The 27372-nt window shown below is 45.4% G+C and overlaps 2 protein-coding genes across 2 annotated transcripts in view; both read right to left on the bottom strand.

Annotated features, from left to right (window-relative positions):
* Positions 1-12492, bottom strand: part of SLC22A14 (solute carrier family 22 member 14) — a 47869-nt gene extending 35377 nt beyond the window's left edge. Inside the window, 1 exon segment of the mRNA XM_053598832.1 lies at positions 12481-12492. Within this exon segment, the coding sequence (XP_053454807.1) occupies positions 12481-12492 (12 nt within the window).
* Positions 12493-19321: 6829 nt separating this feature from the next.
* On the bottom strand, positions 19322-27163 carry SLC22A13 (solute carrier family 22 member 13). Its single transcript, XM_053600080.1, has 10 exons — positions 26742-27163; positions 22329-22432; positions 21976-22130; positions 21629-21797; positions 21301-21421; positions 21118-21212; positions 20688-20902; positions 20400-20508; positions 19695-19910; positions 19322-19447 (listed from the first exon to the last, which is right to left on the bottom strand). The coding sequence occupies exons 1-10, from the start codon at positions 27117-27119 to the stop codon at positions 19354-19356; spliced, it is 1656 nt and encodes a 551-aa protein (XP_053456055.1). The 5' UTR covers positions 27120-27163; the 3' UTR covers positions 19322-19353.
* Positions 27164-27372: the final 209 nt, after the last annotated feature.

Here is a 27372-nt window from a genome sequence, read left to right as displayed (position 1 = left end):
ATGGGTGCAGGAAGAAATAAAACAGGAAATCATTAACTTCCTTGAGCATAACAACAATGAAGACACAAGCTACCAAAACCTGTGGGATACTGCAAAAGCAGTTTTGAGAGGAAAATTCATCGCTTTAGATGCCTACATTCGAAAAACAGAAAGAGAGCGCATCAACAATCTCACAAGAGATCTTATGGAATTGGAAAAAGAAGAACAATCTAAGCCTAAACTCAGTAGAAGAAAAGAAATATCCAAAATCAAATCAGAGATCAATGAAATTGAAAACAAAAGAATCATTCAGAAAATTAATGAAACAAGGAGTTGGTTTTTTGAAAAAATAAATAAAATAGATAAACCATTGGCCAGACTAACTAGAAATAGAAAAGTAAAATCTCTAGTAACCTCAATCAGAAATGATAAAGGGGAAATAACAACTGATCCCACAGAGATACAAGAGATCATCGCTGAATACTACCAGAAACTCTATGCCCAGAAATTTGACAATGTGAAAGAAATGGATCAATATTTGGAATCACACCCTCTCCCTAGACTTAGCCAGGAAGAAATGGACCTCCTGAACAGACCAATTTCAAGCACTGAGATCAAAGAAACAATAAAAAAGCTTCCAACTAAAAAATGCCCTGGTCCAGATGGCTTCACACCAGAATTCTATCAAACCTTCAAGGAAGAGCTGATTCCTGTACTGCAGAAATTATTCCAAAAAACTGAGGAAGAACGAATCTTCCCCAACACATTCTATGAAGCAAACATCACCCTGATACCAAAACCAGGAAAAGACCCAGACAAAAAGGAGAATTTCAGACCAATCTCACTCATGAATATAGATGGAAAAATTCTCAACAAAATTCTAGCCAATAGATTACAGCTTATCATCAAAAAAGTCATTCATCATGATCAAGTAGGCTTCATCCCAGGGATGCAAGGCTGGTTTAACATACGCAAGTCCATAAACGTTATCCACCATATTAACAGAGGCAAAAATAAAGATCACATGATCCTCTCAATAGATGCAGAAAAAGCATTTGATAAAATCCAGCATCCTTTTCTAATTAGAACACTGAAGAGTATAGGCATAGGTGGCACATTTCTAAAACTGATTGAAGCTATCTATGACAAACCCACAGCCAATATTTTACTGAATGGAGTAAAACTGAAAGCTTTTCCTCTTAGAACTGGAACCAGACAAGGTTGTCCTCTGTCACCTTTACTATTCAACATAGTGCTGGAAGTTCTAGCCAATACAATTAGGCAAGACAAGGAAATAAAGGGAATCCAAATGGGAGCAGAGGAGGTCAAACTCTCCCTCTTTGCTGATGACATGATCTTATACTTAGAGAACCCCAAAGACTCAACCACAAGACTCCTAGAAGTCATCAAAAAATACAGTAATGTTTCAGGATATAAAATCAATGTCCACAAGTCAGTAGCCTTTGTGTACACCAATAACAGTCAAGATGAGAAGCTAATTAAGGACACAACTCCTTTCACCATAGTTTCAAAGAAAATGAAATACCTAGGAATATACCTAACGAAGGAGGTGAAGGACCTCTATAAAGAAAACTATGAACTCCTCAGAAAGGAAATAGCAGAGGATATTAACAAATGGAAGAACATACCATGCTCATGGATGGGAAGAATCAACACTGTTAAAATGTCTGTACTTCCCAAAGCAATCTACCTATTCAATGCCATTCCTATCAAAGTACCTACATCGTACTTTCAAGATTTGGAAAAAATGATTCTGCGTTTTGTATGGAACCGGAAAAAACCCCGTATAGCTAAGGCAGTTCTTAGTAATAAAAATAAAGCTGGGGGCATCAGCATACCAGATTTTAGTCTGTACTACAAAGCCATAGTGCTCAAGACAGCATGGTACTGGCACAAAAACAGAGACATAGACACTTGGAATCGAATTGAAAACCAAGAAATGAAACTAACATTTTACAACCACCTAATCTTTGATAAACCAAACAAGAACATACCCCGGGGGAAAGACTCCCTATTCAATAAATGGTGTTGGGAGAACTGGATGTCTACATGTAAAAGACTGAAACTGGACCCACACCTTTCCCCACTCACAAAAATTGATTCAAGATGGATAAAGGACTTAAACTTAAGGCATGAAACAATAAAAATCCTCCAAGAAAGCATAGGAAAAACACTAGAAGATATTGGCCTGGGGAAAGACTTCATGAAGAAGACTGCCATGGCAATTGCAACAACAACAAAAATAAACAAATGGGACTTCATTAAACTGAAAAGCTTCTGTACAGCTAAGGAGACAATAACCAAAGCAAAGAGACCACCTACACAATGGGAAAGGATATTTGCATATTTTGAATCAGACAAAAGCTTGATAACTAGGATCTATAGAGAACTCAAATTAATCCACATGAAAAAAGCCAACAATCCCATATATCAATGGGCAAGAGACATGAATAGAACTTTCTCTAAAGACGACAGACGAATGGCTAACAAACACATGAAAAAATGTTCATCATCTCTATCTATTAGAGAAATGCAAATCAAAACCACCCTGAGATATCATCTAACCCCAGTGAGAATGGCCCACATCACAAAATCTCAAAACTGCAGATGCTGGCGTGGATGTAGAGAGAAGGGAACACTTTTACACTGCTGGTGGGACTGCAAACTAGTACAACCTTTCTGGAAGGAAGTATGGAGAAACCTCAAAGCACTCAAGCTAGACCTCCCATTTGATCCTGCAATCCTATTACTGGGCATCTACCCAGAAGGAAAGAAATCCTTTTATCATAAGGACACTTGTACTAGACTGTTTATTGCAGCTCAATTTACAATCGCCAAAATGTGGAAACAGCCTAAATGCCCACCAACCCAGGAATGGATTAACAAGCTGTGGTATATGTATACCATGGAATACTATTCAGCCATTAAAAAAAAATGGAGACTTTACATCCTTCGTATTAACCTGGATGGACGTGGAAGACATTATTCTTAGTAAAGCATCACAAGAATGGAGAATCATGAATCCTATGTACTCAATTTTGATATGAGGACAATTAATGACAATTATGGTTATGGGGGGGGACAGAAAGAGGGAAGGAGGGAGGTGGGTGGGGCCTTGGTGTGCGTCACACTTTATGGGGGCAAGACATGATTGCAAGAGGGACTTTACCTAACAATTGCAATCAGTGTAACCTGGCTTAGTGTACCCTCAATGAATCCCCAACAATAAAAAATATATATATATATATAAAAAAAAAAAGAAAAGAAAACAAAAGAATTATGCAGCAGATCAATAAATCAAAAAGTTGGTTTTTTGAAAAGGTCAATAAAATAGATAAATCTTTGGCTAACCTAACCAGGAAAAAAAGAGTGAAATCTCTAATCTCATCAATCAGAAACAACAAAGACAAAATAACAACAGACTCCTCAGAAATTCAAAATATCCTTAATGAATATTACAAGAAACTTTATTCTCAGAAATATGAAAATCTGAAGGAAATTGACCAATACTCGGAAGCAGGTCGCCTTCCAAAACTTAGCCAGAATCAAGTGGAAATGTTGAAAAGGTCTATATGAAGTCCTGAAATAGCATCAATGATACAAAATTTCCCTAAAAAGAAAAGCCTAGGACCAGATGGCTTCACGTCAGAATTCTACCAAACCTTTAAAGAGGAACTAGTGGGGCGGTGCCTGTGACTCAGTCGGTAAGGTGCCAGCCCCATATACCGAGGGTGGCGGGTTCAAACCCAGACCCTGCTGAACTGCAACCAAAAAATAGCTGGGCGTTGTGGCGGGCGCCTGTAGTCCCAGCTACTCGGGAGGCTGAGGCAAGAGAATCGTATAAGCCCAGGAGTTGGAGGTTGCTGTGAGCTGTATGATGCCACGGCACTCTACTGAGGGCCATAAAGCGAGACTCTGTCTCTACAAAAAAAATAAAATAAAAAAAATAAAGAGAAACTAGTACCTACAATTACTCAACCTGTTCCAAAATATAGAAAAAGAAGGAAGACTACCCAACACGTTCTATGAAGCAAACATCACCCTGATCCCCAAACCAGGAAAAGACCCAACAAGAAAAGAAAATTATAGACCAATATCACTAATGAATATAGATGCAAATATATACAACAAGATCCTAACAAACAGAATCCAGCAACACATCAAACAAATTATACATCATGACCAAGTCGGTTTTATCCCAAGGTCTCAAGGCTGGTTCAATATACGTAAATCTATAAATATAATTCAGCACATAAACAAATAAGAAAACAAAGACCATATGACTTTCTCAATTGATGCAGAAAAAACTTTTGATAATATCCAGCATCCCTTCATGATCAGAACACTTAAGAAAATTGGTATAGAAGGGACATTTCTTAAACTGATAGAGGCTATCTACAGCAAACCCACAGCCAATATCGTATTGAATGGAGTTAAATTGAAACATTTCCACATGGCTGCCCATTGTCTCCATTGCTCTTTAACATTGTAATGGAAGTTTTAGCCATTGCAATTAGGGAAGAAAAGGCGATCAAAGGTATCCATATAGGGTCAAAATGGATCAAACTTTTGCTCTTCACAGATGATATGATTGTACATCTGGAAAACACCAGGGATTCTACTACAAAACTCTTAGAAGTGATCAAGGAATACAGCAGCGTCTCAGGTTACAAAATCAACATTCGTAAATAGGTAGCCTTTATATATACCAAAAATAGTCAAGCTGAAAAAACAGTTAAGGACTCTATTCCATTCACAGTAGTGCCAAAGAAGATGAAATATTTGGGAGTTTATCTAACAAAGGACATGAAAGATCTCTATAAAGAGAACTATGAAACTCTAAGAAAAGAAATAGCTGAAAATGTTAACAAATGGAAAAACATACCATGCTCATGACTGGGAAGAATCAACATTGTTAAAATGTCCATATTACCCAAAGCAATAACAATTTTAATGCAATCCCTATTAAAGCTCCACTGTCATACTTTAAAGATCTTGAAAAAATAATACTTTGTTTTATATGGAATCAGAAAAAAACCTTGAATAGCCAAGACATTACTCACACATAAAAACAAAGCAGAAGGAATCACGCTACCAGACCTCAGAATATACCATAAATCGTTAGTGATCAAAACAGCATGGTATTGGCACAAAAACAGAGAGGTGGATATATGGAACAGAATAGAGAACCAAGAAACGAACCCAGCTACTTACCATGATTTGATCTTTGACAAACCAGTTAAAAACATTCAGTGGGGAAAAGATTCCTTATTTAACAAATGGTGCTGGGTGAACTGGCTGGCAACCTGTAGAAGACTGAAACTGGACCCACACCTTTCACCATTAACTAAGTAAGACTCTCACTGGATTAAAGATTTAAACTTAAAACATGAAACTATAAAAATACTAGAAGAGAGTGCAAGGAAAACTCTTGAAGAAATCGGTCTGGGCGAGTATTTTATGAGGAGGACCCCCGTGGCAATTGAAGCAGCTTCAAAAATACACTACTGGGACCTGATCAAACTAAAAAGCTTCTGCAAAGCCAAGAACACAGTAAGTACAGCAAGCAGACAGCCCTCAGAATGGGAGAAGATATTTGCAGGTTATGTCTTCGACAAAGGTTTAATAACCAGAATCCACAGAGAACTCAAACGTATAAGCAAGAAAAGGACAAGTGATCCCATCGCAGGCTGGGCAAGGGACTTGAAGAGAAACTTCTCTGAAGAAGAAAGGCAGGCACATGGCCTACAGACACATGAAAAAATGCACATCATCCTTAATCATCAGAGAAATGCAAATCAAAACTACTTTGAGATATCATCTAATTCCAGTAAGATTAGCCCATATTACAAAATCCCCAAACCAGAGTTGTTGACGTGGATGTGGAGAACAGGGAACACTTCTACACTGCTGGTGGGAATACAAACTAATACGTTCCTTTTGGAAAGATGTTTGGAAAACACTCAGAGATCTAAAAATAGACCTGACATTCAATCCTGCAATTTCTCTACTAGGTATATACCCAGAAGACCAAAAAAATCACATTATAACAAAGATATTTGTACCAGAATGTTTATTGCAGCTCAATTCATAATTGCTAAGTCATGGAAAAAGCTCAAGTGCCCACGAATGGATTAATTCTTCCACCCACCAATGGATTAATAAATTGTGCTATATGTATACTATGGAATATTATGCAGCCTTAAAGAAAGATGGAGACTTGGGCAAGACACGATTACAAGAGGGACTTTGCCTTACAAATGCAATCAATGTATTCTGGTTTATTGTACCCTCAATGAATCCCCAACAATAAAAAAAAAAAAAAGAGTACTACCTACTCCACAGCAAGCATTAAATAAAATATAATTTTACTTAGCAAAAAAAAAAAAAGAAAGAATGATGGAGACTTTACCTCTTTCATGTTTACATGGATGGAGCTGGAACATATTCTTCTTAGCAAAGTATCTCAAGAATGGAAGAAAAAGTATCCAATGTACTCAGCCCTACTATGAACCTAATGTATAGCTTTCATGTGAAAGCTATAACCCAATTATAGCCCAAGAATATGAGGAAAGGGGAAAGGAAGGGGAAGGAAGGGCGGAGGATGGGTGGAGGGAGGGTAATTGGTGGGACCACACCTATGGTGTATCTAACAAGGGTACATACGAAATTTACTAAATGTAGAATATAAATGTCTTAACACAATAACTATCTAACAAGGGTACATACGAAATTTACTAAATGTAGAATATAAATGTCCTAACACAATAACTAAGAAAATGCCATGAAGGCTATTTTAACCACTTTGATGAAAATATTTCAAATTGTATTTAAAACCAGCACATTCTACCCCCACGATTGTATAATGTACACAGCTATGATTTAATTAAAAAAAAGAATGAAAAAAAATCTTAGACATGAAACAATAAAAATCCTTGAAGAAAGTGTGGAGAAAATACTTGAAGATACCATCCTGGTGAAAGATTTTATGAAGAGGGCGGCGCCTGTGGCTCAAGGGAGTAGGGTGCTGGTCCCATGTACCGGAGGTGGTGTGTTCAAACCCAGCCCTGGCCAAAAACTGCAAAAAAAAAAAAAAAAAAAAAAAGATTTTGTGAAGAATATTTTTGTGGCAATGGCAACAACAACAAAAATAAACAAATGGTACTTAGTTATGTACAGTTAAGGAGACAATAACCAAAGCAAACAGATGACCTTTAGAATGGGAAAAGATACTTGCGTATTATGAATTGGACAAAAGCTGGATAACTAGAATTTATAGAGACCTCAAATTAATCAACAAAAAAAGACTCACAAGCCCAAATATCACTGAGATATGAAGAGAAATGAATAGAACCTTTTCTAAAGAAGACACATGAATGGCTAACATATGAAAAAATGCTTATCGTCCCTAATCGTCAGAGCAATGCAAATCAAAATTATCCTACAATATCACCTAACCCCCGTGAGAATGGTCCACATCACAAAGTCTTAAAGCTGCAGATGCTGGTGTGGATATGGAGAGAAGGAACATTTTTACACTGCTGGTGGGACTGCAAACTAATGTAACCTTTTTAGAAGGAAGTATGGAGAATTCTCAAAGAACTCAAATTAGACCTCCCATTTGATCCTGCAATCCCATTCCTGGGCATCTACCCAGAGTGAAAAAGATATCATTTTATCATAAGGAAATTTCTACTAGACTGTTTATTGCAGCTCAATTTATAATCACCAAAATGTGGAAACAACCTAAATGCTCACCAACCCAGGAATGGATTAACAAGCTGTTGTATATGTATACCATGGAATATAATTCAGCCATTAAAAGAGATGGGGACTACATCTTTTGTATTAACCTGGATTGAGGTGGAACACATACTTCTTAGTAAAGCATCACAGGAATGGAAAGCAAGAATCCAATGTACTCATTTCTAATATGAAGGCAATAGATGGTCTATTACAAGGTGGGGGGATACGGGAATGAAGGAGCAGGGAGAGGGGAGGTAGGAGGGTTGGAGGGGTCAGATGTATGGCACACCTCTTGGGGCCAAGACACAATTATAAGAGGGACTTTAACAAATGCAATCAATGTAATCTAGTTCTTTGTAGCCTCAGTGAATCCCAAACAATAAAAAATAAAAATTAAAAAAAAAAAGTATTTGGGCATTCTTTCTCTCAATTAGGCCTTGTCTTCCTGCAATATTTCTGGCATGAAAACAGACACATCAACCAATAAAACAGAATAAAGAACCCAGAAATAAATCCACACATCTATAGGGAACTTATCTTCAACAATGTTGGCAAGAACTTCCAGTGGGGATAGGACAGTGGTGCAGGGAAAACTGGACACACATACCCAGAAGAGTGAAACTAGAACCTTATCTGTGACCATATACAAAAATCTAATCAAATGCTTATAGACTTAAATCTAAGATCTGAAGCTGTAAAGCCACTAAAATAAAACATTAGGTAAATGCTTCAGTGTGGGAGTTAGGTAAGTTGACTTCTCAGAGGAGTGCCCCATCTCAATTCTGGGGTAAGCAAGGAAAATGCCTGCAGAGACATTGATGGGAGAGTTACAGCTGCATTCTCTGTATTTGTTATTTATCTACTAAGGCCTTCTATTTCTTTTTGATTCAACTTAGTATATTTTCTTAAAAAAACTAACTTTGATAAATTTTCCTAGAAATCTATTCATTTCTTCTATGTTATCCGATTGTTCCCATGTAATTGATCATAGTAGCCCCTTATGCTCCTTTTAATTTCTAAGACATCTGCTGTAATGTCTCTAATTTCATTTCTCATTTTAATTAATTGAGTCTTTTCTTTTTTTTTCTGGTTAGCCAAAGGATGGTGAATTTTACTGACTTTTCCCCCACGTACACAACTCTTAGTTTTACCCCTGCTATTTCTTGGTTTCCTGACATGAATAACTTGTTCCCTCAATTCACTTTCAGTCTATGTGTACCTTTAAAGCCAAAATGGGTTTCTTGTAAATTTTCTTCCATAGTTTATTTTTTCATAAAAACTCTCAACAAATTAACTATAGAAGAAAATTTCCTCAATACAATTAAAGCCATTTATGAAAATTCACAGCTAACATAGTCAATGGGGAAAAAAAGAAAAGAAAATGCCTGCAGATGGGCAGTTCCTGGGGGTTCTTTAGAAAAGAACCCAGAGGCACCTGCCATATGATCCACCTGGTTGGGACAGGCTGAGCCCATGCATTTGAAAGTCAACAGATGGAAAGAACCAAAGTCTTTGCATATATGAACTAAGAAACCTGGTCTGCTTCCCCTACCTGAATAGAACTAGTTTCTCCCTCCCTCTCTATTTGCATATACCTCTGGCAGTTTACCAACCCCCTGCCTCTTACCATGGTTTTCTCTCTATTCAGTCTTCCTGAAAACTTGGGATTCTTTCCACCCTCTCTTTTGCATATGCACCTTTGTTAAAACTAATAAAAACTTTCTGAAGAAGCCAGGAAGGCCCTGCATTATCTCAGTCTACCTACCCTGACTTAGTATAAGCCATCTCCAGACATCCTCAGACTTGTTTTTCCTTAAAACTGGTGCTAAGTAGTCTTATAAATTTAGAAAGAATAATATTTGATAGCACAACGAAGTGACTCTAGTCAACAATAAGTTAAGATATACATTTTAATAACTAAAAGAGTGGAATTGGAATGTTTCTAATACTAAAAAGTGATAAATGCCTAAGGTGATGGATACCTCCATTACCCCAATTTGATTAATCCACACTACATACCTATAGCAAAACATCACACGCACCCTACAAAGATATACAACTATTAAGTACCCATAAAAAGGAAAAGGAAATTTTTTTTAAATTAAAAACAAAGAGAATTTTTAAAAAGAAACAAGCAAGACTAGGTAAGGTTATTATTTAGGTTTGTCATGTAATAAAACTGCCATGTTTTTTAACACAAGGACGAAATTCAGGTAATCGACTCTGCAGGGAGGCAGAGGGATGATGTCAGGAAGTGGTAGATGGAAGTCATTAGTTATGCTCTGGGGATTTGCTTGATGATGGGTTCACAGGGATTTATTTTTATTCTGAAAAAAAATAATGCCTTCTCCTGAGACAGTCATTCATTTTTCCTGCAGGGCCTCTTATCCTCTGATGGAGACTGGTAAAGGTGGCAGTCACATGCTGTGACTGCACGGTATGCCCTATTACTGAGATTTTGCCTGCCACTACTTGCTCTTCCTGTTTTCTTCAGCCAAAACTCAGCTTCACACAGATCATGTCAATGGCTGCAGCTCTTTCATTACAGATCTGTTCACTTTATGGGTGCTGCTGGGCACCAGGGCTGTTTCCCACTGTCTTAGACAACTCTGCTGTACACATCAATGTGCAGAAGGCTCTCTGTGTTCCCTGGGATAATATCTATTCATTAGGATTGTGATATAGCTCCTGCAGCAAGTGGTCATATTGTCCTACTGGAAGAGCAAACTGGAGTCTGCCCCAGTCCATAAGGTGTGTCCTTCCCTACAGTCTCACCAGCATTGGCTTTGTAGTTTGTGTTGATTTTTGGTCATTTGTGGGTATGAGGAGATGCCATGTCTCTGTTGTGATTTTTTTGTATTATACTCGAGGCTGAGGACTCACATTGTCAAGTGAGGTGGCCTCTGAGGGTACATTCTTCACATGTTCTCACTTTTCCTACGCCTTGCTCCTTTGTCTATTGGGAATTTGCTCTCTATGCACTGAAGAATACACACCAAGGCAACTATTTTAGACAATAGACTGGGGAGTCTGTTCCAAACTCTCATTTCTGCCAAGCTCCCTGCAGATTCCCAGTATGCCAGGAACATTTCTCCAGACAAGTCTTGCCCTGCAGGTAGATAGCAGTTGGCTAGAGGGCCAACTGCTATCTACCTGTCTGGCTGCAGGTAGATAGCAGTTGGCTAGAGGGCCAAGTTGCAGCTATGGAATCCACTCTTCACCCAGGCCATCAGGTGCCTTCATTTGCTACCAAGCTGCCCTCCTAGCCCCAGCTAGGGCTAGGACCTCTCTCAGAATACCCACGAGCTCTGCACTCCATGCTGGCACAGGGTGGCTGGGGATGGAGAACAGCACACTCTCTGCTTAGGGAGACGGTCTGGCCGAAAGGACATAGGCTCAAATCACATGCCTGAATATTTCCATTTCTGTCTGGGGACCCTATTTTCCTACAAGTCACACTGGGGGGCTGCCTGTTTCTCACACTGTGACTCTATTGTTCCATAATCCATGTGACAGGGGTCTAACTTGTTGCTGAGGGGACAAGTCCAACTTGCAGATACGTTTCCCTTGGCTACCCCATTTGGAGTGAGAATTAGCTGCCAGCAGGAGAGGCCACAGAAATTGAACATTTTCTTTTTGAAGTTTGGCCAGTGGGACCGCATGCCCACATGGCAACAACTGGCAAAGGGGAGCAGGGGCCCTTCTCTGAACTGAAGATCTGCTCTGCTTAGCCCAGATCCTGCTACTTCTGATTTATTTCAGTTGGAGGTCCTGCAGAATGTGCCCATTTCACTTGTCTGTGTCTCCTGACTCACTCCAGAGGTCAGGATCCACAATCTCAGCAGAAATAGGAGGTGTACAAGAGGCAGAGAACACAGAGGAACAAGAGTCTGGGGAGGGCTGTGAGGAAGACTGAATAATGGTCCCCCTGAAGATAAATCTATATCCTACGATGTGGATATGTTACCTCACATGGCAAGGGATTAGATTTGCAGATGAAATTGAAGTTACTAACCAGGTGACTTTCAAATAAATGAAGAAACTATCTCAGGTTATCTGGGTGGGCCCGGTTGCAATCACAGGGATCCTTAAATGTGGAAGTGGGGCAGGAGAGCTGGTACCAGAAAAATGCAGGATGACAAAGATTTGAACATCCTCAACTGACTTTGAAAATATAGAGGTCCTAGAGCCAAGGAACCCAGTACCTCTGAAAGCTGAGAAGGGCAAGGAAATGATCTGCCACAGAGACTCCAGACAGGAACACAGCCCTATCAACACCTTAGTTTTAGTCTAGTGAGTGCCGTTTTGGACTTCTGATCACCAGAGCTAAAAAATGTAATAAATTTATGCTGTTTTAAGCCACTAAGGGTGGTAGTTTGTTCCAGCAGCCAGAGGAGATGAACAGGGTGTGCCTGTGTCAGGTTGGAGGATGTGCGGGGGAGGAGACTTCCAGGGAGGGAGGGAGAAAATCTTTGCTCTCCTCACAGAGACCTGCCTTCCAGGCCAGAGCCCACTGTACCAGCTTCCACTGCACAGGCCCCTGCCGTGTCCCCCCAACACCATCTGAATGCCCACAGTGGCTTAATAGTCTGAAGGCCCCAGAGCACTCCCTCTTCTGATCCCTAAGGTCCCCTGCCAGATGACAGGACCAGCCCATGGGTTCTCAGTGAAAAAAGCAGAAACTGAGGCCTGAAAGGCTTTAGCTTCAGCACAGGACATGGCCAGCTGCCTCACCTGAGAACTCATGCTTCCCGGGAAGGCAGCCTTGTCCTTCCACAGATTCCCTACTGCCAAACAGGCCCGGGGAGGTTCCTTTCCACATCTGACAACGTGAACCCACAGTTGCCAGTATCATCATAATCACCACCCTCCACACCTGCCTGTCCCTCCTCCCTGGAGATAGGACCACAAGCCAAAGCCAGTGCTCACCTGACCACAGTCCAGACCCAGCCAGACCTTGGAAGCAGAACTCTTGGGTTCCATTGGTGTCACAATGGTCCAGGGAGGTCCTTGGGTTAGGCTAGGAGTGGTAAGGGGCAGCATTCTACTCCACAGACACAATTGGCCAAAGACTAGGGACAGAATGGGCAAAGCAGGCTGGGAAACTGCCACATGGGCCAGCACCATGCATCTGTGCACACTGTTCCCTGTGCCCAGGACACCTACCCTCCACTCAGGGACACATTCCCAGCCTTTCTCAGTTGTCAGAACCTTCCTGACCCCATGGCTGGAAGTGGCTGTCCCACCCCTGCACCCCTGTGCTCTGTCTCTCTGTGACACTCCCCCACCAGCCTGGTCAGAGTTTCCTGTGTCTGACCCATCTGCCCCATAAGCCAGAGGCCTCTCTGTCAGCTTGTGGGACAAGGGCTCTAGTCTCTGTGCCTGGGGGTAAGGGGTGGGACAGTGGGGTGGGGGGATCAGTTCAGGGCCTGGAACAAGGGGAGTTGGGTTCTGACAGCCTTGGCTGGAGAAGGGAAAGCCTTGTACCTCTGAGCAAAGCTTCCACTGCTAAAGCCCGCCAGCTTCACCCCTGCTTCCTGGGGCTGTAGTAACAAAGAGCTCTTTTCTCCTCACCCATGTCCAGGGTGTCACCCAGAGAAGCTCTAGAGAGAACAAGGAACAGCAGCAAGGGAGGCTGGGCCTAGGTCTGCCTGATAGCCTGTCAGCAGATGCTCAGGACAGCAGCAAAACAGTCTCAATGTTTGTCCTTGCCAGAACTCACTGATACTTAATCCCCAGTGTGGTAGTGTGGAGGGGTTGGGCCTTTCAGAGGTGGTTGTGGCCTGTGGCTACATTATGAGGTGAATGGTTGAATGGGTCCTGGATTAATGAGTTTTCATTGGGAGTGGATCTGGTGGCTTTCTGAGAACAGAAAAGATGGGAATGAACACACTCAGCCCCCTTGTTCTGCAGAAGTCCCCATACCACCAAGAAGGCCCTGACCCCATGAGGCCCTTCAACATTGGACATGGCAACTTCTACAAATGTAAAAAGTAAATTCCTTTTCTCCAACATCCTCTAGCAGTTTAAAAAAAAAAAAAAGAAATGCTTTTCCCTTTTTTGGTTCTTAATTTTTAAAAATGTTCCTATTTATTTAGAGACAGAGCCTCACTCAGTCAACCAGGCTAGAGTGCAGTGGCGCAGTCAGGAGATCACTGTAACCACCACCAACTGCTCAAGAGATCGTCCCACCTCAGCTTCCTGAGCAGCTGAAACTACAGGCATATGTCAATACCACAGGCTAATTACCCTATTTTTTATAGAGATAGAGTCTCACTATTTTGTCCAGGCTGGTCTTGAACTCCTAGCTTCAAGTGATCCTCCCAAACTGCTAAGTGCTTTGGTACTCCCAAAGTGCTAAGAATACAGGCATGAGACAAGGCACACAGCCAAATTCATTTCTTTATAAGTTACCCTTTCAGGTATTCTGATATAAGCAACAGATAATGCAAGCACTAAAACACTTAGATAGATATTAACCAAATTTACTACATTTGAAAAAAGCCACTAAAGTATGAGTCACAGGGAGCCTTATTTATGGCTAGTTGGTTGTTTACTATGAGTTCAGTATTCGCTTACGTGTGAGCAGTGCCTGGAGGCCTCTTGGTGTCTTGGGCTTCACATGTTCTATCTGACACTAGCACCCCTCTAATATTTATGGGTCTCCTGAGTGGCTAGTCATAGAGCCCTCAGGCTCCCTACAGTTCCCCAGACTTAAGCAGAATTATGACGGGGGCTGCAGGTGGCATAGTCTGCACCCAGTGGTCACGGGTGAGGCTGATAACAAGGGTGAGATCACCCCTTTGCTTTGGTCATCTGAGACCTATAAAAATATAGGAACCATCTCTTGACTCTGAGTAAAGGGGAGCCCAAACAACATAGATTAAATTTCTGATAATCTCAGTGAGATGGAGGTTATGGCCTAAAGAAACATAGTATTTCTTGCAGATATAGGTTTACAGAGTTAATATTCATACTAGCTAAGAAAGTCAGTTACCTTGGTTCAAAACTATGAAATCATTTTTGTTTCCCTTAATGACAGATTAAGAAGACTAGTAACTATCAGGGTCCTTTCACATATCAGGACTGAATGTTCCCAATTCCCCTAACTGCCAAAGAGCAAAAGCAAGGAGGTAGGCAACCAGGGTCCAATGAGGCCACCATCTCTACCCTGCAGGGCAAGAGCTAGCCCAGGGAGGCCCTGGACACATGCTGGCCACCAAGGAAGCTAGGAACTTCTTTGTTCCATATAGATAACAGTCAGCCCAACTGTCAGGAGCATCTGTGCCTGACACTAATGCTGGGATCATCTGGAGACCTCAAGGAGCAGGAGAAATCCCAGAGGAAGCTACAGTCTCTCATCTCCAAAGAAACTTAAAGGCGAAAGCAAATTCAGTGCTTAGGCTCCCCACTGTCTGGCCTGAGGTGGAGGAAATAGAGAAGAGAGGTGGGGAGACCTTCAGCAGCTCCCAGGTCTTGGCAGGCAGAGGTGGGAGCAGGGGTAAGGGCCATGCCTGCCTCAGCATCACCACCACCTCTGTACAGGACAGTTCCTTCACTGTAGCAAAAGGGAGAGCTCAGGGGAAGGCTAAAGATTCAGGGGAAGGAAGTTTGGGGAGCCGCCATGTGATGGCCTCTCCCATCTCTGAAAGGAGGAGAAGGGATTTGCTAGGAGGTAGGGAGAGGGGAAGGATGCTGAATAGAGGTTAGAAATAGCCACCGGTCGAGCTGGACAACAAGCAGACTAGGATCAACTGGGAGAAATTTTGGGTACTGCTAAACACCCAATTGAGGAATCTAGAAGCAATGGCTGGGAGTGTGGGTGTAGGGAAAGGGAGGACAGACAATTGGGCTCACTTGCTGCTGTGGATTTGCTAGTTGGGTACAACTGAATGGTAAAAGGGTTCTAGCATAGAGCATTGGCAACAGAGAGGATCACATTGTCTGAAAAGGCATTAAAATGATAGCCTCTATCCTCTAATCTGGGTAAAGAGGACAGTGAGAGGTGGGGAGAAAGTAAAAGGTTCAGGAGATCAGAGGGCCCATGAGGCATAAGGATGGTGCTATGGAAAGAAAGTTTGTGTCTCCCCAATTCATACATCAGAGCCCTAACTCCCAATGTAATGTAGAGTTAATTTGGTTACGAGGGTGGGGCCCTCAGAATGGAGGGATGGCCCTATAAGAAGGGGAGAAGAAGAGAGGTGTGATGGCCTGTACCTGTAGTCACAGCTACTCAGGAGGCTGAGGTGGGAAGAGCCTCTTGAAGCTGAGAGTTTGAGTCCAGCCCAGGGAATGTAGACCCACCTCTAAAAACAAAAGAAAAAGAAAAATCCCAGTGGAGAGTGGTATACAGGAAGGGGGCACTCACCAAAACCTGACTATGCTGGCTTCTGATCTTGGACATTCATTCAGCTTCTAGAATGAATAGAAGCAAATAAATTTGTTTCTAAGGCACCTGGTCTGTGATACTTTGGCATAACAGCACAGTCTAACTAAAACAGATAGGAATAATGGAGCAAACAAGCCAGAAAGATGGAAGGCTGGCATCAGAGAGTGACAACTTTGAATGACAGATTAATTCATGTATTCACTTAAATGCCAGACTTCACTGACATTTACTTACATGCCATTTTTGAGACATTGGAGGTGAGGGTAGAAGCTGGGGTGTAAGAGAGGACACTGAGACGGGTAGCAGAGTTTTAGATAGATGAGGCCATGTGACCTAGAGGTCCTGAGGTGGGAGCAATGAAGAGAGAGACCAGTTTCCAGAGGAGGAGTCTCCGCAGAGGGAAGGGTAGTGCAGGAGAAGCAGTAACAGAGAACAGTGGGCCCACCACCCCCCACATTGGCTCAGGAGAGAGTGCATAGCCTGGGAGACACAGGGGATGAGAACCACCAGCAGAGGGGCTGAGGACCCGGTGACCATGCTATATTCACAGCCACAGATCCAGAGACACGGTGTTACGTGCCTGGGGGGAATGAGCTCAGGTGGGGATAGGCCTGCGGACCCAGAGTCAGTGAAGCCAGTGCAAAGGAGTGAACAGCTGACTGGGGAGTATCTGACACTGTGGACATGGGGTGTGGGAAACACCAGGTGCTCAGTGCACTCTCACAGGTCCCTTGGCAGGGGGCAGCCACGGGACACAGCAGCCAGGATGTATCTTCTGGGGAGAAACAAAGGAGACCCAGAGCCAAGCCCTGCGCCCAAGTCACAGACCAGGGCTGCAATTATCAAGGGGGCTTCACCTCTTCACTGGCTCTGAGACCTGCTGCTGCCCAGTTTTAGCACCATCAACCCACTTGCTCACCAAAAGCCTGTGAGGATAAAGGAGTTGATGATGCTTGCTGTTGATTACTTTATTGCTATAATGATGTCCTGCCTGGGCTGTGTGCTTCCGTTTTTTTTTTTTTTTTTTTTATTGTTGGGGATTCATGGAGGGTACACAGAACCAAGTTACATTGATAGCCTTTGTCAGATAAAGACCTTCCTGTAGTTGTGTCCCGCTCCCAAAAGGTGTTGCCCTCTTCCTAGACATTTGTCAGATAGAGCGAGATCTTTAAAATACAAATCTTACTGGGCCTTCCCCCAGCTTAAAGGAAAAAGAAATTCAGTGAGCATTACCCTCAGAACACAGTTCAAAATTAGAGATGTGGTCCTCCAAGCCCCACCCGTACCTGGTTCCTCAAACCCACAGAAACCTTCCAAGCTGTAGCACCTGCCACCACTGCTCATTACCCAGTAAGAAAGCACTGCTGGAGCCCTGCCTGCCTTCTCTCCAACTGCCCTCAGCAGGGCCCTCTGCCTTATATGCTGGACCAGCTGCCTTGTTTAAAGCTACCATGTCCTCTCCTCTTCTCTTTGGCTCTTTTCCCAAGGTTCTGGGGAGCCCTATGACAGCTACTGTAACTGTGGATCTTTGGGCCCAGAGTGCAGGACAAGAGACAAGGGATCTTCCTGGTACCTTGGTGAGTGGGTGAGCAGGTGAGCAAGTGAGGAAGATCCCCAGAGCATGTGAGATTAGAACCCTCAAGACTTAGTGTAAAGGGTACTATGAAACCATCCATTCTACAATGGGAATGCTGAGGGTAAATACAGCCCAACATACTAAGAGTGAGATCTGAGGCTTGCACCAGTCCCTACAAGGCTAATCACAGTGCTGAGACATGGATCCACTACTAGCATGTCCCCCAAATCTGGAGTGTCCTGTGTTCAATAACACCCTTTGGAGGACAGGCATGGTTTGGCACATGCTGCCATGGCCTGACCAGTAGGGCCCCTTCCTGTCTTGCTCCTCAGGGTAGAGAGCAGATCAGGACAGCACATCTTCTCCTCTGGGGCCCAGAGTCTCAGCTGCTCACCTGCCACTGCTAAAGGACATTTACCCACTAAGCAGAACAAGCTACAAAACGCTTTTAAATACAAAGAGAAATTGCCCACAATCCTAAGGAAAGAAAAGAAGTCTCTAAAGATTCACCCCAAAACAATAAGTGAATCTTTTTCATTCTTTTTCATATGCTTCTGTCCATAAAGTGTCCCTTTCGGTCTCTTCCTGGGAGTGATGATCATTCTACCTCAAAGGCAACAGATGTGCACTTCATAGAGCAAGCACTGGTTTCACCTTAGAAATGCCACTTCCCCTGCTTCTACTCAGAGGTTTTTTGTTGTTTTTTATTTTCTCACAAGTTGGCAGTTTTAGCCTGGTAATACATTGTGTCAAGAAAGACTTGTGAGTGTTCTGCAAGAGGACTCTGAGAATGGGCTTCCAGGGGGAAGCTAAATAGAACTTTTGTCCATCATCTGGAAGCTGGGAGCTCTAAGTAGAAAATATTCATGTGTAGCTCAGTCGGTAGGGCGCCGGCCCCATATACCGAGGGTGGCAGGTTCAAACTCAGCCCCGGCCAAACTGCAACAAAAGATAGCCAGGCATTGTGGCAGGCTCCCATAGTCCAGGCTACTCGGGAGGCTGAGGCAAGAGAATCACCTAAGCCCAAGAGCTGGAGGTTGCTGTGAGCTGTGACGCCACAGCACTCTACCGAGGGTGACAGAATGAGACTATGTCTCTAAAAAAAAAGAAGAAGAAGAAAATATTCATGTGAAAGAGAGGAGCTGGGCACTTCCATGCTGGATTGAAAGACCTTGTCCAGCAGCACACATCCCCCACCCCAGGCTGTGTAGGGGAAGGTTAGCAAGTGAGAGGGACACATGTCTGAGAGAAACCTTCTCAAGCTGGGTGCCTGTGGGAAGGGACATGGAAGCTTCTGTCTGGTGCGAGGTCAGCTGGGGCCATGGGGCAGTGGTGGAGCAAGTTCTTTGTCCAGTTTTATGTGCACAAAGATATATGGTGAAGGTTGGGGGGTAAGGAGAGGAAGGCAGGGATGGAGGTCCTGTCTGAGACACTTCAGGGTGGTGGGTTGTGGGCCACGGGTGGGCTGCCTCCATGAGCAAGGCTGTGCTGCCTCCATGAGCAAGGCTGCTCTTGTCCCCATGTCCTTATCACGTCCAAGGGATGTTTGAGCCGCTCCCTGCTCAAACCACAATGATGATGGCCAAAACCACAATCTCCAGAGCAGAGTAGCTGCTGATGGTCTAGCTCTTAAAGACCTCAGTCACAAGTATGTGCTGCTCACAAAGGCCAGCCCTGGGCAGGAGGTTCTTCCTGTGGGGTCCGTTTCCTTTTCTTGGGGCATTGACTTAGGGGACCTAAAGGGAACAGAAGCCTGTCACTGGCTGTCCAGGAATTGGTCTCCTCTGACAATGTCTCTCACCATCTCTGCCCCCAAAGTAGGGAGAAAATGACCCAAAGCCAGCCAGACATCAGAGGGGTCAGAAGGTCTTATATTGGCCTCTTAGCAACCACAGACTAATGGCGAGGTGGAGGGCTGGGAATACAGAGAAGGGCGGCCACTATGAGGCCCACATCCTGGCTTTAGACAAGCCAGCAACTCACCGTGGGTGGGGCCTCTGCTCCAGGTCCTCAATGCCATCCTTCAGGGGCTGGCCACGCGTCTCTGGCAGCAGGATGCAAAGCAAGCCTGCCACAATGGGGAAGCTGCCAATGATGAGCAGGGGCAGGCCTGCATGGTACTCCTCCAGCAGGATCACCAAAGGTGTGACGATGCCCCCAATCCGTGAAAAGATGCCCACCAGCCCCATGCCGGTCTGCCTGGAGGAGGCCAGGGCAGGATAAGCAGACATATTCCCACCTCCAGGCTACACTCTGGCCCAGCTTACTTCCTCAGGAGAGCCAACACCCATTCCACAGGGTCCCCAGCTCCTTCCTTCCTATCTAACACTCCTGCTTCTGGCAGCTGCTTCTTCATTCTCCAGGCCTCTCTCCCTCTCTGCCTGCTGTACTCCTGCTCACCTGTCAAAGGCTACACTTCCTGAGCACCCCATTCCCCTTAGAAGTCCATTCGCTCTTAGAAGACATGGCAAGGTCAGGGCATAGCCTGCTACCATTATTTGTCCTCCACCAGCCTAGGGACAACTCGAGACTTGGGCTGCATTTCCACCTTCCCTGGGCACTGCCCAGCACTGCCATCCTGTAGCCACCCCCCAGAGCTGTTTGTGAAAGGATGATGGGGGTGGAGGAGGGTTGGCCAAAACCACAATCTCCAGAGCAGAGTAACAGGGCCACACAAACAGCTCTTACCGGACGATAGTGGGGAAGAGCTCAGCAGAGTACACGTAGGCAATGGTAAAGGCGGCAGCTGTGGCGATCTTCCCCACCACAGCCAGCACAGTGACCACCACAGGTGCACCTGGGGGAGAATGCTAGCCAGCCACCAGACAGTAGATGGCCCCATCACCTATTCTTACCCCTCCGTCTGCCTACCCAACCTCCTCATCCCAGGGAAGCCCTTATTCCTGGAAACAGAACAATGGCCACTGGTCTAGCCCTGGCAACTGGGGTAGGGGCAGGGGCCGCCAGCCCTGGTACCTGCTGGGATGAAGATGATGGTGATACACATGAGGCCACCCAGAACCAGAGTCCCCAGCTGGCTCCATTTGCGGCCCCACTTCTGCATCATGAAGATGCTGGCATAGCGGGCAGGCACCTCCACTGCTCCAAAAATCAGCTGAGTCAGGTAGATGTCCAGACCAAAGTCTCCCACTTTGAGGCCCAGGCCGAAGTACCCAAGACTGTTCACAAACCTATAAAGTACCCAATGGTCCATGTCACTGCTGGGGTTTGAGACATCACTGCACCTAGAGGGAGAGGCTACCACAGTCAGCAGTCACACAGAGACATGGGCACAGCTAAGGGAGACTGTCCCAGAGAGAAGGACCGCTACTCCACTCATCCACGCCAGGAGACTGTCAGCCCTTTGGTGCTACCCATAGGGAGGGCATGGGCCCTGGGCACTCACCAGACACAGAAGAGAACCAGGGTCACCTTCCGGAGCTGGGGGTGTCTGAGCAGATCCAGGGCATTCCCTGAGGGTTCTGTCTGCTCTGAAACCAGCTGCGAGGAGGGTGCAGGGTAAGGCCCAGAGTGAGTCATACCTGGAGACAGCGCTGGGCAAGGGCTGGACCAGACCTATTGGAAGTACCTGGCTCAGGAGCTCTGGAGAGAGTTTCCGCTTGTTGACCAAGGCTGCCTTCTGGATCACTTGTTTAGCCTCCTCTATCCTCCCACGGGTCAGGAGCCACCGGGCAGATTCTGGCAGAGCCCTGTGGGCCAGGAATGGTGGTGACCTTGAGGCTGGGAGTCCTGTGGGGGGTCCCCACAGGACTAGTGCAGGCTGAGCCTCACACCCCAGCCCTTAGAGGATCCTTCTCCAGCATGGCCTCTGTCATCCCAGGAGTGTGGGTGCTTCCCCCAGCCCAACACAGCATAGCTAAGCTAGGCCTGCTTGCTCCTGCCAGCTCTCTGCTCACCAGTAGTAGAAGAAGAGCAGTAGGACAGGGGCCGTGCCTGCGATCTGAAAGAGCCTCCAGTTGCGGACACCATAGGCAAGTCCTGCTAGTGCCATCTGCCCCAGGGCGAAGGCGCATTGGGTCAGGACCACGGCCTGGGTCCTCCATGAGGGCCCCACCCACTCTGTAACTGTGAGAACAGAGAATGAGACTGGGCCAGCTGGGCCAGCCCTGCCCACTCCCTCCCTATTCCTCCCAAAGCCACCATGTCAGGGGTGGGGCCTTAGGGCCAGCAGAGGAGGCTGTGATGTGGCTGCTTCAGATGTGGGTGCCTAACTGGGCTGAAGTCTCCTGGCCTAGATACTCACGCAGGGTGACACTACTGAAGGCAAATCCAGCGACAGCGATAGCCACAGCAAAGCGCAGGGCCATGTAGAGTTCAAACGTGTGCACGAAAGCTGTGGCCAGGCCGATGATGGCTAAGAGCAGCAGCTGCAGCAGGATGGCGGCTTTGCGGCCAAGCCTGAGGAAGCCAGGGGCAGGTCAGGGGAGGCCCTCCTGGAAACTCGCCTGGGCCAGGAGGAAAGGAGACCCCGCCCTTCCTGGGGGCTACCTCTGAGGAAGGGGCATGGCCTCATTATAAAGGCCAGTGGATGGGGCACAAGGGGGAAACGTGGGCTGGGGTCAGGAGCCGATGGGCATGCACTGGCCATGTCCTTACCAGTCACAGAGGGGCCCGAAGATGAGGGCCCCGACAAGGAGCCCACCCATGAACACTGACTGTGAGGTCTCCTTCAGGTACTTCCGATCGCACACCAGGTTGAACTGAGGCAGACACAGGCAGATGTGAGTCTAGGGCGGCCGCAAGGACAAGTCCTTCCTCACGTAGCCCACCACAAACCACGAAGGGACACAGATGCCAATTGTTCCCAAACTCTGTGCTAAGGCACCCCCCAGGCACCACAGTGAACTTACTGGTATGATCACTGTACATGTCACATTTGAAAAGGAAATGCAGCAGTACCTGACATCTGTCTGACATTGCACAAACCACTACTCATGAGAGCTCACAGTTTCATGGAGCAGACTACTTTCCATTCAATGGCATCATAGCCACGTGAGGACTTGTTCTTGGCTGCTGCTGTGAAGGAAAAGCAAACCGCACAGGAAAATCGATGCGGAGCTGAAAAGAGGCGGCAGTGTTAGAGCACCGAGAAGTCATGCAGTGCCCCGTAAGTACATACCCACTAATGGAAGATACACACTATATTTTTAAACAACTGCACTAAATCGTGAGGACATGAACACTTGCGGTCTAGACTTCATCACTTAGTATGCACTTAGGTATTTCTTTTGGTTTGGAGATGCCATGTGAAATTACTGACACGTGCAGGATATAAAGTTTGGGAACCTCTGACAGTTAATTGCTGCCTCCCAACAAAGAGGCCTCTTACCCACAGCCAGGCACTCCTGTGACCCATTTGGGCCTCTCCCTGTTTCCCATGTGACTGCAGAATCTCCCTGGAAAGCTCACCACACACAGGCAGTCAGAATCCTAAGGAGCTTTCACGCATGCCTGGAAGAAGGCAGGACAGAGGAGCGCACCCGCACATACACTCACACACACAGAGAGTAAAAGAGAGAGAAACAGAAAAGAGCTAGCAAGCAAGGGAAGACGGGGGGTGGGGGGACCAAAGATGCTAACCCACCTAGAGACTTACAGAGAGAACCCACTACCCAGACTGGGAAACCAAAGGGGAAAATACACAGGTCCATCTAACTCTGTACATGTGTCTACGGTACGTGCACACAGCGTGAGTGAACTTGACCAACCCTCAGCCTCACTGGGTTGTGGGACCCTGAGGAGTTCTGTGTTCCCTGCACATAGCTCAGTTCCATATAAAGATGTTTGTGGGGAACATGCCTTCTGAGCTGTCCCCCAGCTCTGCAATAATCACTGATGCCTTTGAGTGCTCACACTGTGCTGGATGCTATGATAAATGCTTTGCATGCATTGTCTCATGAATTCTAACAACAATCTTGACTTTTCCTGGAGGAAAGAAAGGTGAAACAGCTAATCCTATGCCCTCGACCTGGATGGCAGGTGGTGAACTTGGGACTTCACTATTGCCCTAGACTGAGAATCAAGCAATGAAGGCTAACAAATGAACTAACACTTACAGCTAGCTAACTAGCCACCACCATGACTTTAATAACCATTAGCAAGAATTTAACCAATTTAACCAGGAGTTCCCATTGTGTTGATATTTGTATTCTCAAAGACAACTGTTAATGTTTAAGATCTTCCAATATGTATGAAATGATTTAATGACTGACCCCAGGGATAATGTGTGGAAGGACAGTTCTGTCCTGTTGGCGTGTGTCCAGTAACCACGGATTTCCTTTATAGTAAGAGGCCATTTACAATAACGAATAAGAAGGAGACTTGCTGCCGTCACTCATTAGTCAGAATTTTGTGGCCTTGTGGAGTTCATTGCTCCATCTGTGTCTTGGTTTCCCACTTACAAACCATTAATAATGGTGAGATGCGGTAGTTCAAGCCTCTAATCCTAGCACTCTGGGAGGCTGAGGTGGGTGGATTGCTTGAGCTCAAGAGTTTCAGACCAGCTGGAGCATCTCTACTAAAAAATAGAAAATACAGCCAGGTATTGTGGCAGGCACCTGTAGTCCCAGGTACTTGGGAAGCTGAAGCAAGAGGATCACATGAGCTGGAGACTTAGAGGTTTCTGTGAACTACAACATGGCACTCTAGCCTGGGGTAACAAAACAAGCACCTGTCTACAAAAAAATAAAAATACAATACCTCCTTTAAACTTGGAAGAAAACATACTACATAGCCTAGTCTGAAAGGACTAAAATAATTAACTCATATCACATGCTCAACTTGGGGGCTGTTTTGTAGGAAGTTCCCTGTTCATGCTGGCAAGGATCAGTGTGTGTTGGCCCCTGTTCCCACTGTGACAAAGACATTTGAGACACAAGACCTCTTCAAGAATGAGTGACAGGCTGTGGGAGACCTCCAAAGCTGGCACCCATGGGTACCAGCCACTGTTCATGACATTCACTTAGCTCATTAAATCTACATTCCAACCTTGTCAAGGCCCATTTCCACTACTCAGCAGCAGACACTGAGGCGCAGAGACGTCCCAGCTAGCTCAAGCTCACCTGGTGCTGTCACACTGCAGATGATACAGAGAGGAAGAGGACTCCCACTTGGGAGGCCAGTCATCACCCTCCCCAGCCCTAAGGCCCACAGTGGTCTGTCTGGGGCCTGCCAGTGATCTGCACTATCCCATCTTCATTTCTCGTGCACATTTTATCATCTCTCCCCAGTTCCAAAACCCTCAGTGGCTCCCTTTGGTCTCTATTCCCCAGCGCCATGTCTAAGACGCTTTAAGAGCTGGATCCTGCCAGTGTCTCAGCCTCTTTTCTGTCAGCCTTCCTCACATGTGTCAGGCATTTTCAAGCCTCCATACCCCAGCGATGACTGTTTTTTTCTGCTTCTCTTTCCCTCACTTTCCTACATATTCTGAAGTCACGGGACAGATCACACTATTCTTGCTTCTCATTGATGATCTGCTGTCCCCCATCACCCAAGATTCACAGGTTCACGTGGACTGGGTTGGGAGTCATTGTTCACTTTTACCAAGGATGGGGACCAGGAATGTTGACTGGTAGGTTGAGAGGAAACACATACTCCGAAACTTAACAGCACTCAGTCTGTGAGGAAATGTGTTCTTTTGCTTTCAAATTAGTACTGTTTGTATTTCAATTTAATTATGAAGCTGATATCCATAATAAACTGGGGATGTCAGCTGAGGGAGTGGAGAGCTCCTCCTCACTGACAGGAAGTAGACACAGGAGATCTCACAAGACAGCTCCACTCTGGAACCGAGCCTGGATTACCATGTGATACAAGGCACAAAGTACCAAAGGTGGACATTCCCTTGGGAATCACAGTCCTTGGGAGGGTGAGGGCAGGACGGAGCTCGTCAGGGTAGTGTGAGAGGTCCGAGGCCCAACCCCAGTGCCAGCACTGTTTAGGTGGGTGACTGAGGACAAGGACAGAGGCTCCTGTGTGCTGCCAACACCCAGCCAGAGGCTGAGGGTGCACACTGCACTTGAGATGTTTTTAAGTGTATAGAAAATGATTTTAGCAATGCAGACAATTAAGTGCGTTGTTGTCAGCAATGGTGCTATGGGCAAAACATCTCATATCCTACACAACGAACAGATTTCCATCTGAGTGTGTAGCACTGTTTCTGACAACGACGCAGTCACCATTGTGGTGATAGAGAGCATATATTCCCTTGAACTTCCTGACCCTGTGGGACAAAAGGACCGTAACAGGTAGCAGCTATACCCACAAACAGATGTATTTCTAGTCGGTTTTAGTGTCCTCATTCAAAAAATGAGTTCAAAGAAGTTTTTCTAGCTTATCAAGACCCAAATTGATTTTAGGGATGACCCCTCTGCTACTGAGAAACTTGTGAAGAGCAAACAGAACAAATGGAAGCCTGTCATTCCAGGTCTCTCCTAAAAGAATGAAGTTAGCAAGAGCAAATGCTTAGTTATCCACAGGGTAAATCACACTCATGGCTCTTCTCCAGCATCCCAGGAACTAGAAAGAGAAGCTGAAACATAGGATGCCCAAGTCAAGCAAACAGGAAGGCAGGCAAGTGGACAGGGAAAGGGACAGCATGAGAGTCAGGAAAGCACAGGAAGATACGTAGACATGCAGGGACAGACTGAAATACAACAGGAAATGAATGACACATGAGAACATTAGATAGTGAGAAAGGACAGGAAAACAGGAAGAACAGGAAGAAAGGCAGGCAACTGGACAGATGGGCAGAGGGACAAGCAAAGAGAGGGACAGACAAAAAGACAGGCAAAAATGGATGGACTTGCAGGCGGAGCAGACAGAGAAAATGAGAGAGGTAGATGGGAGGCAGAAGGGCCAATAGGGAGATGACAAAGAGAAAATAGGATAACTGGCAAAAAGAAAAACATGCATACCAATAGTCAACCATATACAGGGATGGGGCAGAGACACACAACACCAGTGACCGAGGGCAAAGGGTCAGGCAGACAGGCAAAAGGACAGCCCTACCTCATTTGTTAAGGATTGGGACCGGTTCTCAGGGTAGTCCCAGCCCTTATCACAAGGCTGTGTCTCGTTGAAGCGGTGGTTGAGGATGTCTTCCAGGCTGGCACCATCAGGAGGTGGCCAGAACATTAGGCAGGGTTCAGGGCTGCCTGCAGCATCCAGAGGCACACTCAGTACCAGCTGGTCAGCAGCACTCAGGTTGAGAGTGTGGTTCTTGACCCAGGCCACTGAGCAGTGGTGTGGCTCATCCAGGACCATGAAGACATGAGCAAAAAAATAGTAGACATATAGGAAGTTGGGGATACCGAGGAGGATCGTTAGCTGTATCTGGAAGCGACCAAAGTCGCCTATTTCAGCCAGGACATGGGCAAATTGAGACATGTCTGCTGGTCACCACCTCCTCAGTCTACGGATACCAGGTAGCTGCAGCTTGGCTTTGGTAGCACTTGCTCCTCTGGGAAGTGGTATCAGCTGCATTAATCTTTAGCATTTTTCTTTAATCCATCCTTGTCAGCTCCACCTGTCACACTTCAACCCACTAGGTGTGGCCTGGGAAGGGTAGAATATGATTTTTTTTTAAAGTCCACTCTGCTTTTAGCATCTGAGGCCATTTTATTGACTGTAAAAGATACCA

This window comes from Nycticebus coucang, chromosome 8, assembly GCF_027406575.1.
Source record: "Nycticebus coucang isolate mNycCou1 chromosome 8, mNycCou1.pri, whole genome shotgun sequence".
NCBI classification, from domain to species: Eukaryota; Metazoa; Chordata; class Mammalia; order Primates; family Lorisidae; genus Nycticebus; species Nycticebus coucang.
Note: the sequence above shows the minus strand (reverse complement) of the source record. Positions and strands in the feature narration are given on the sequence as shown.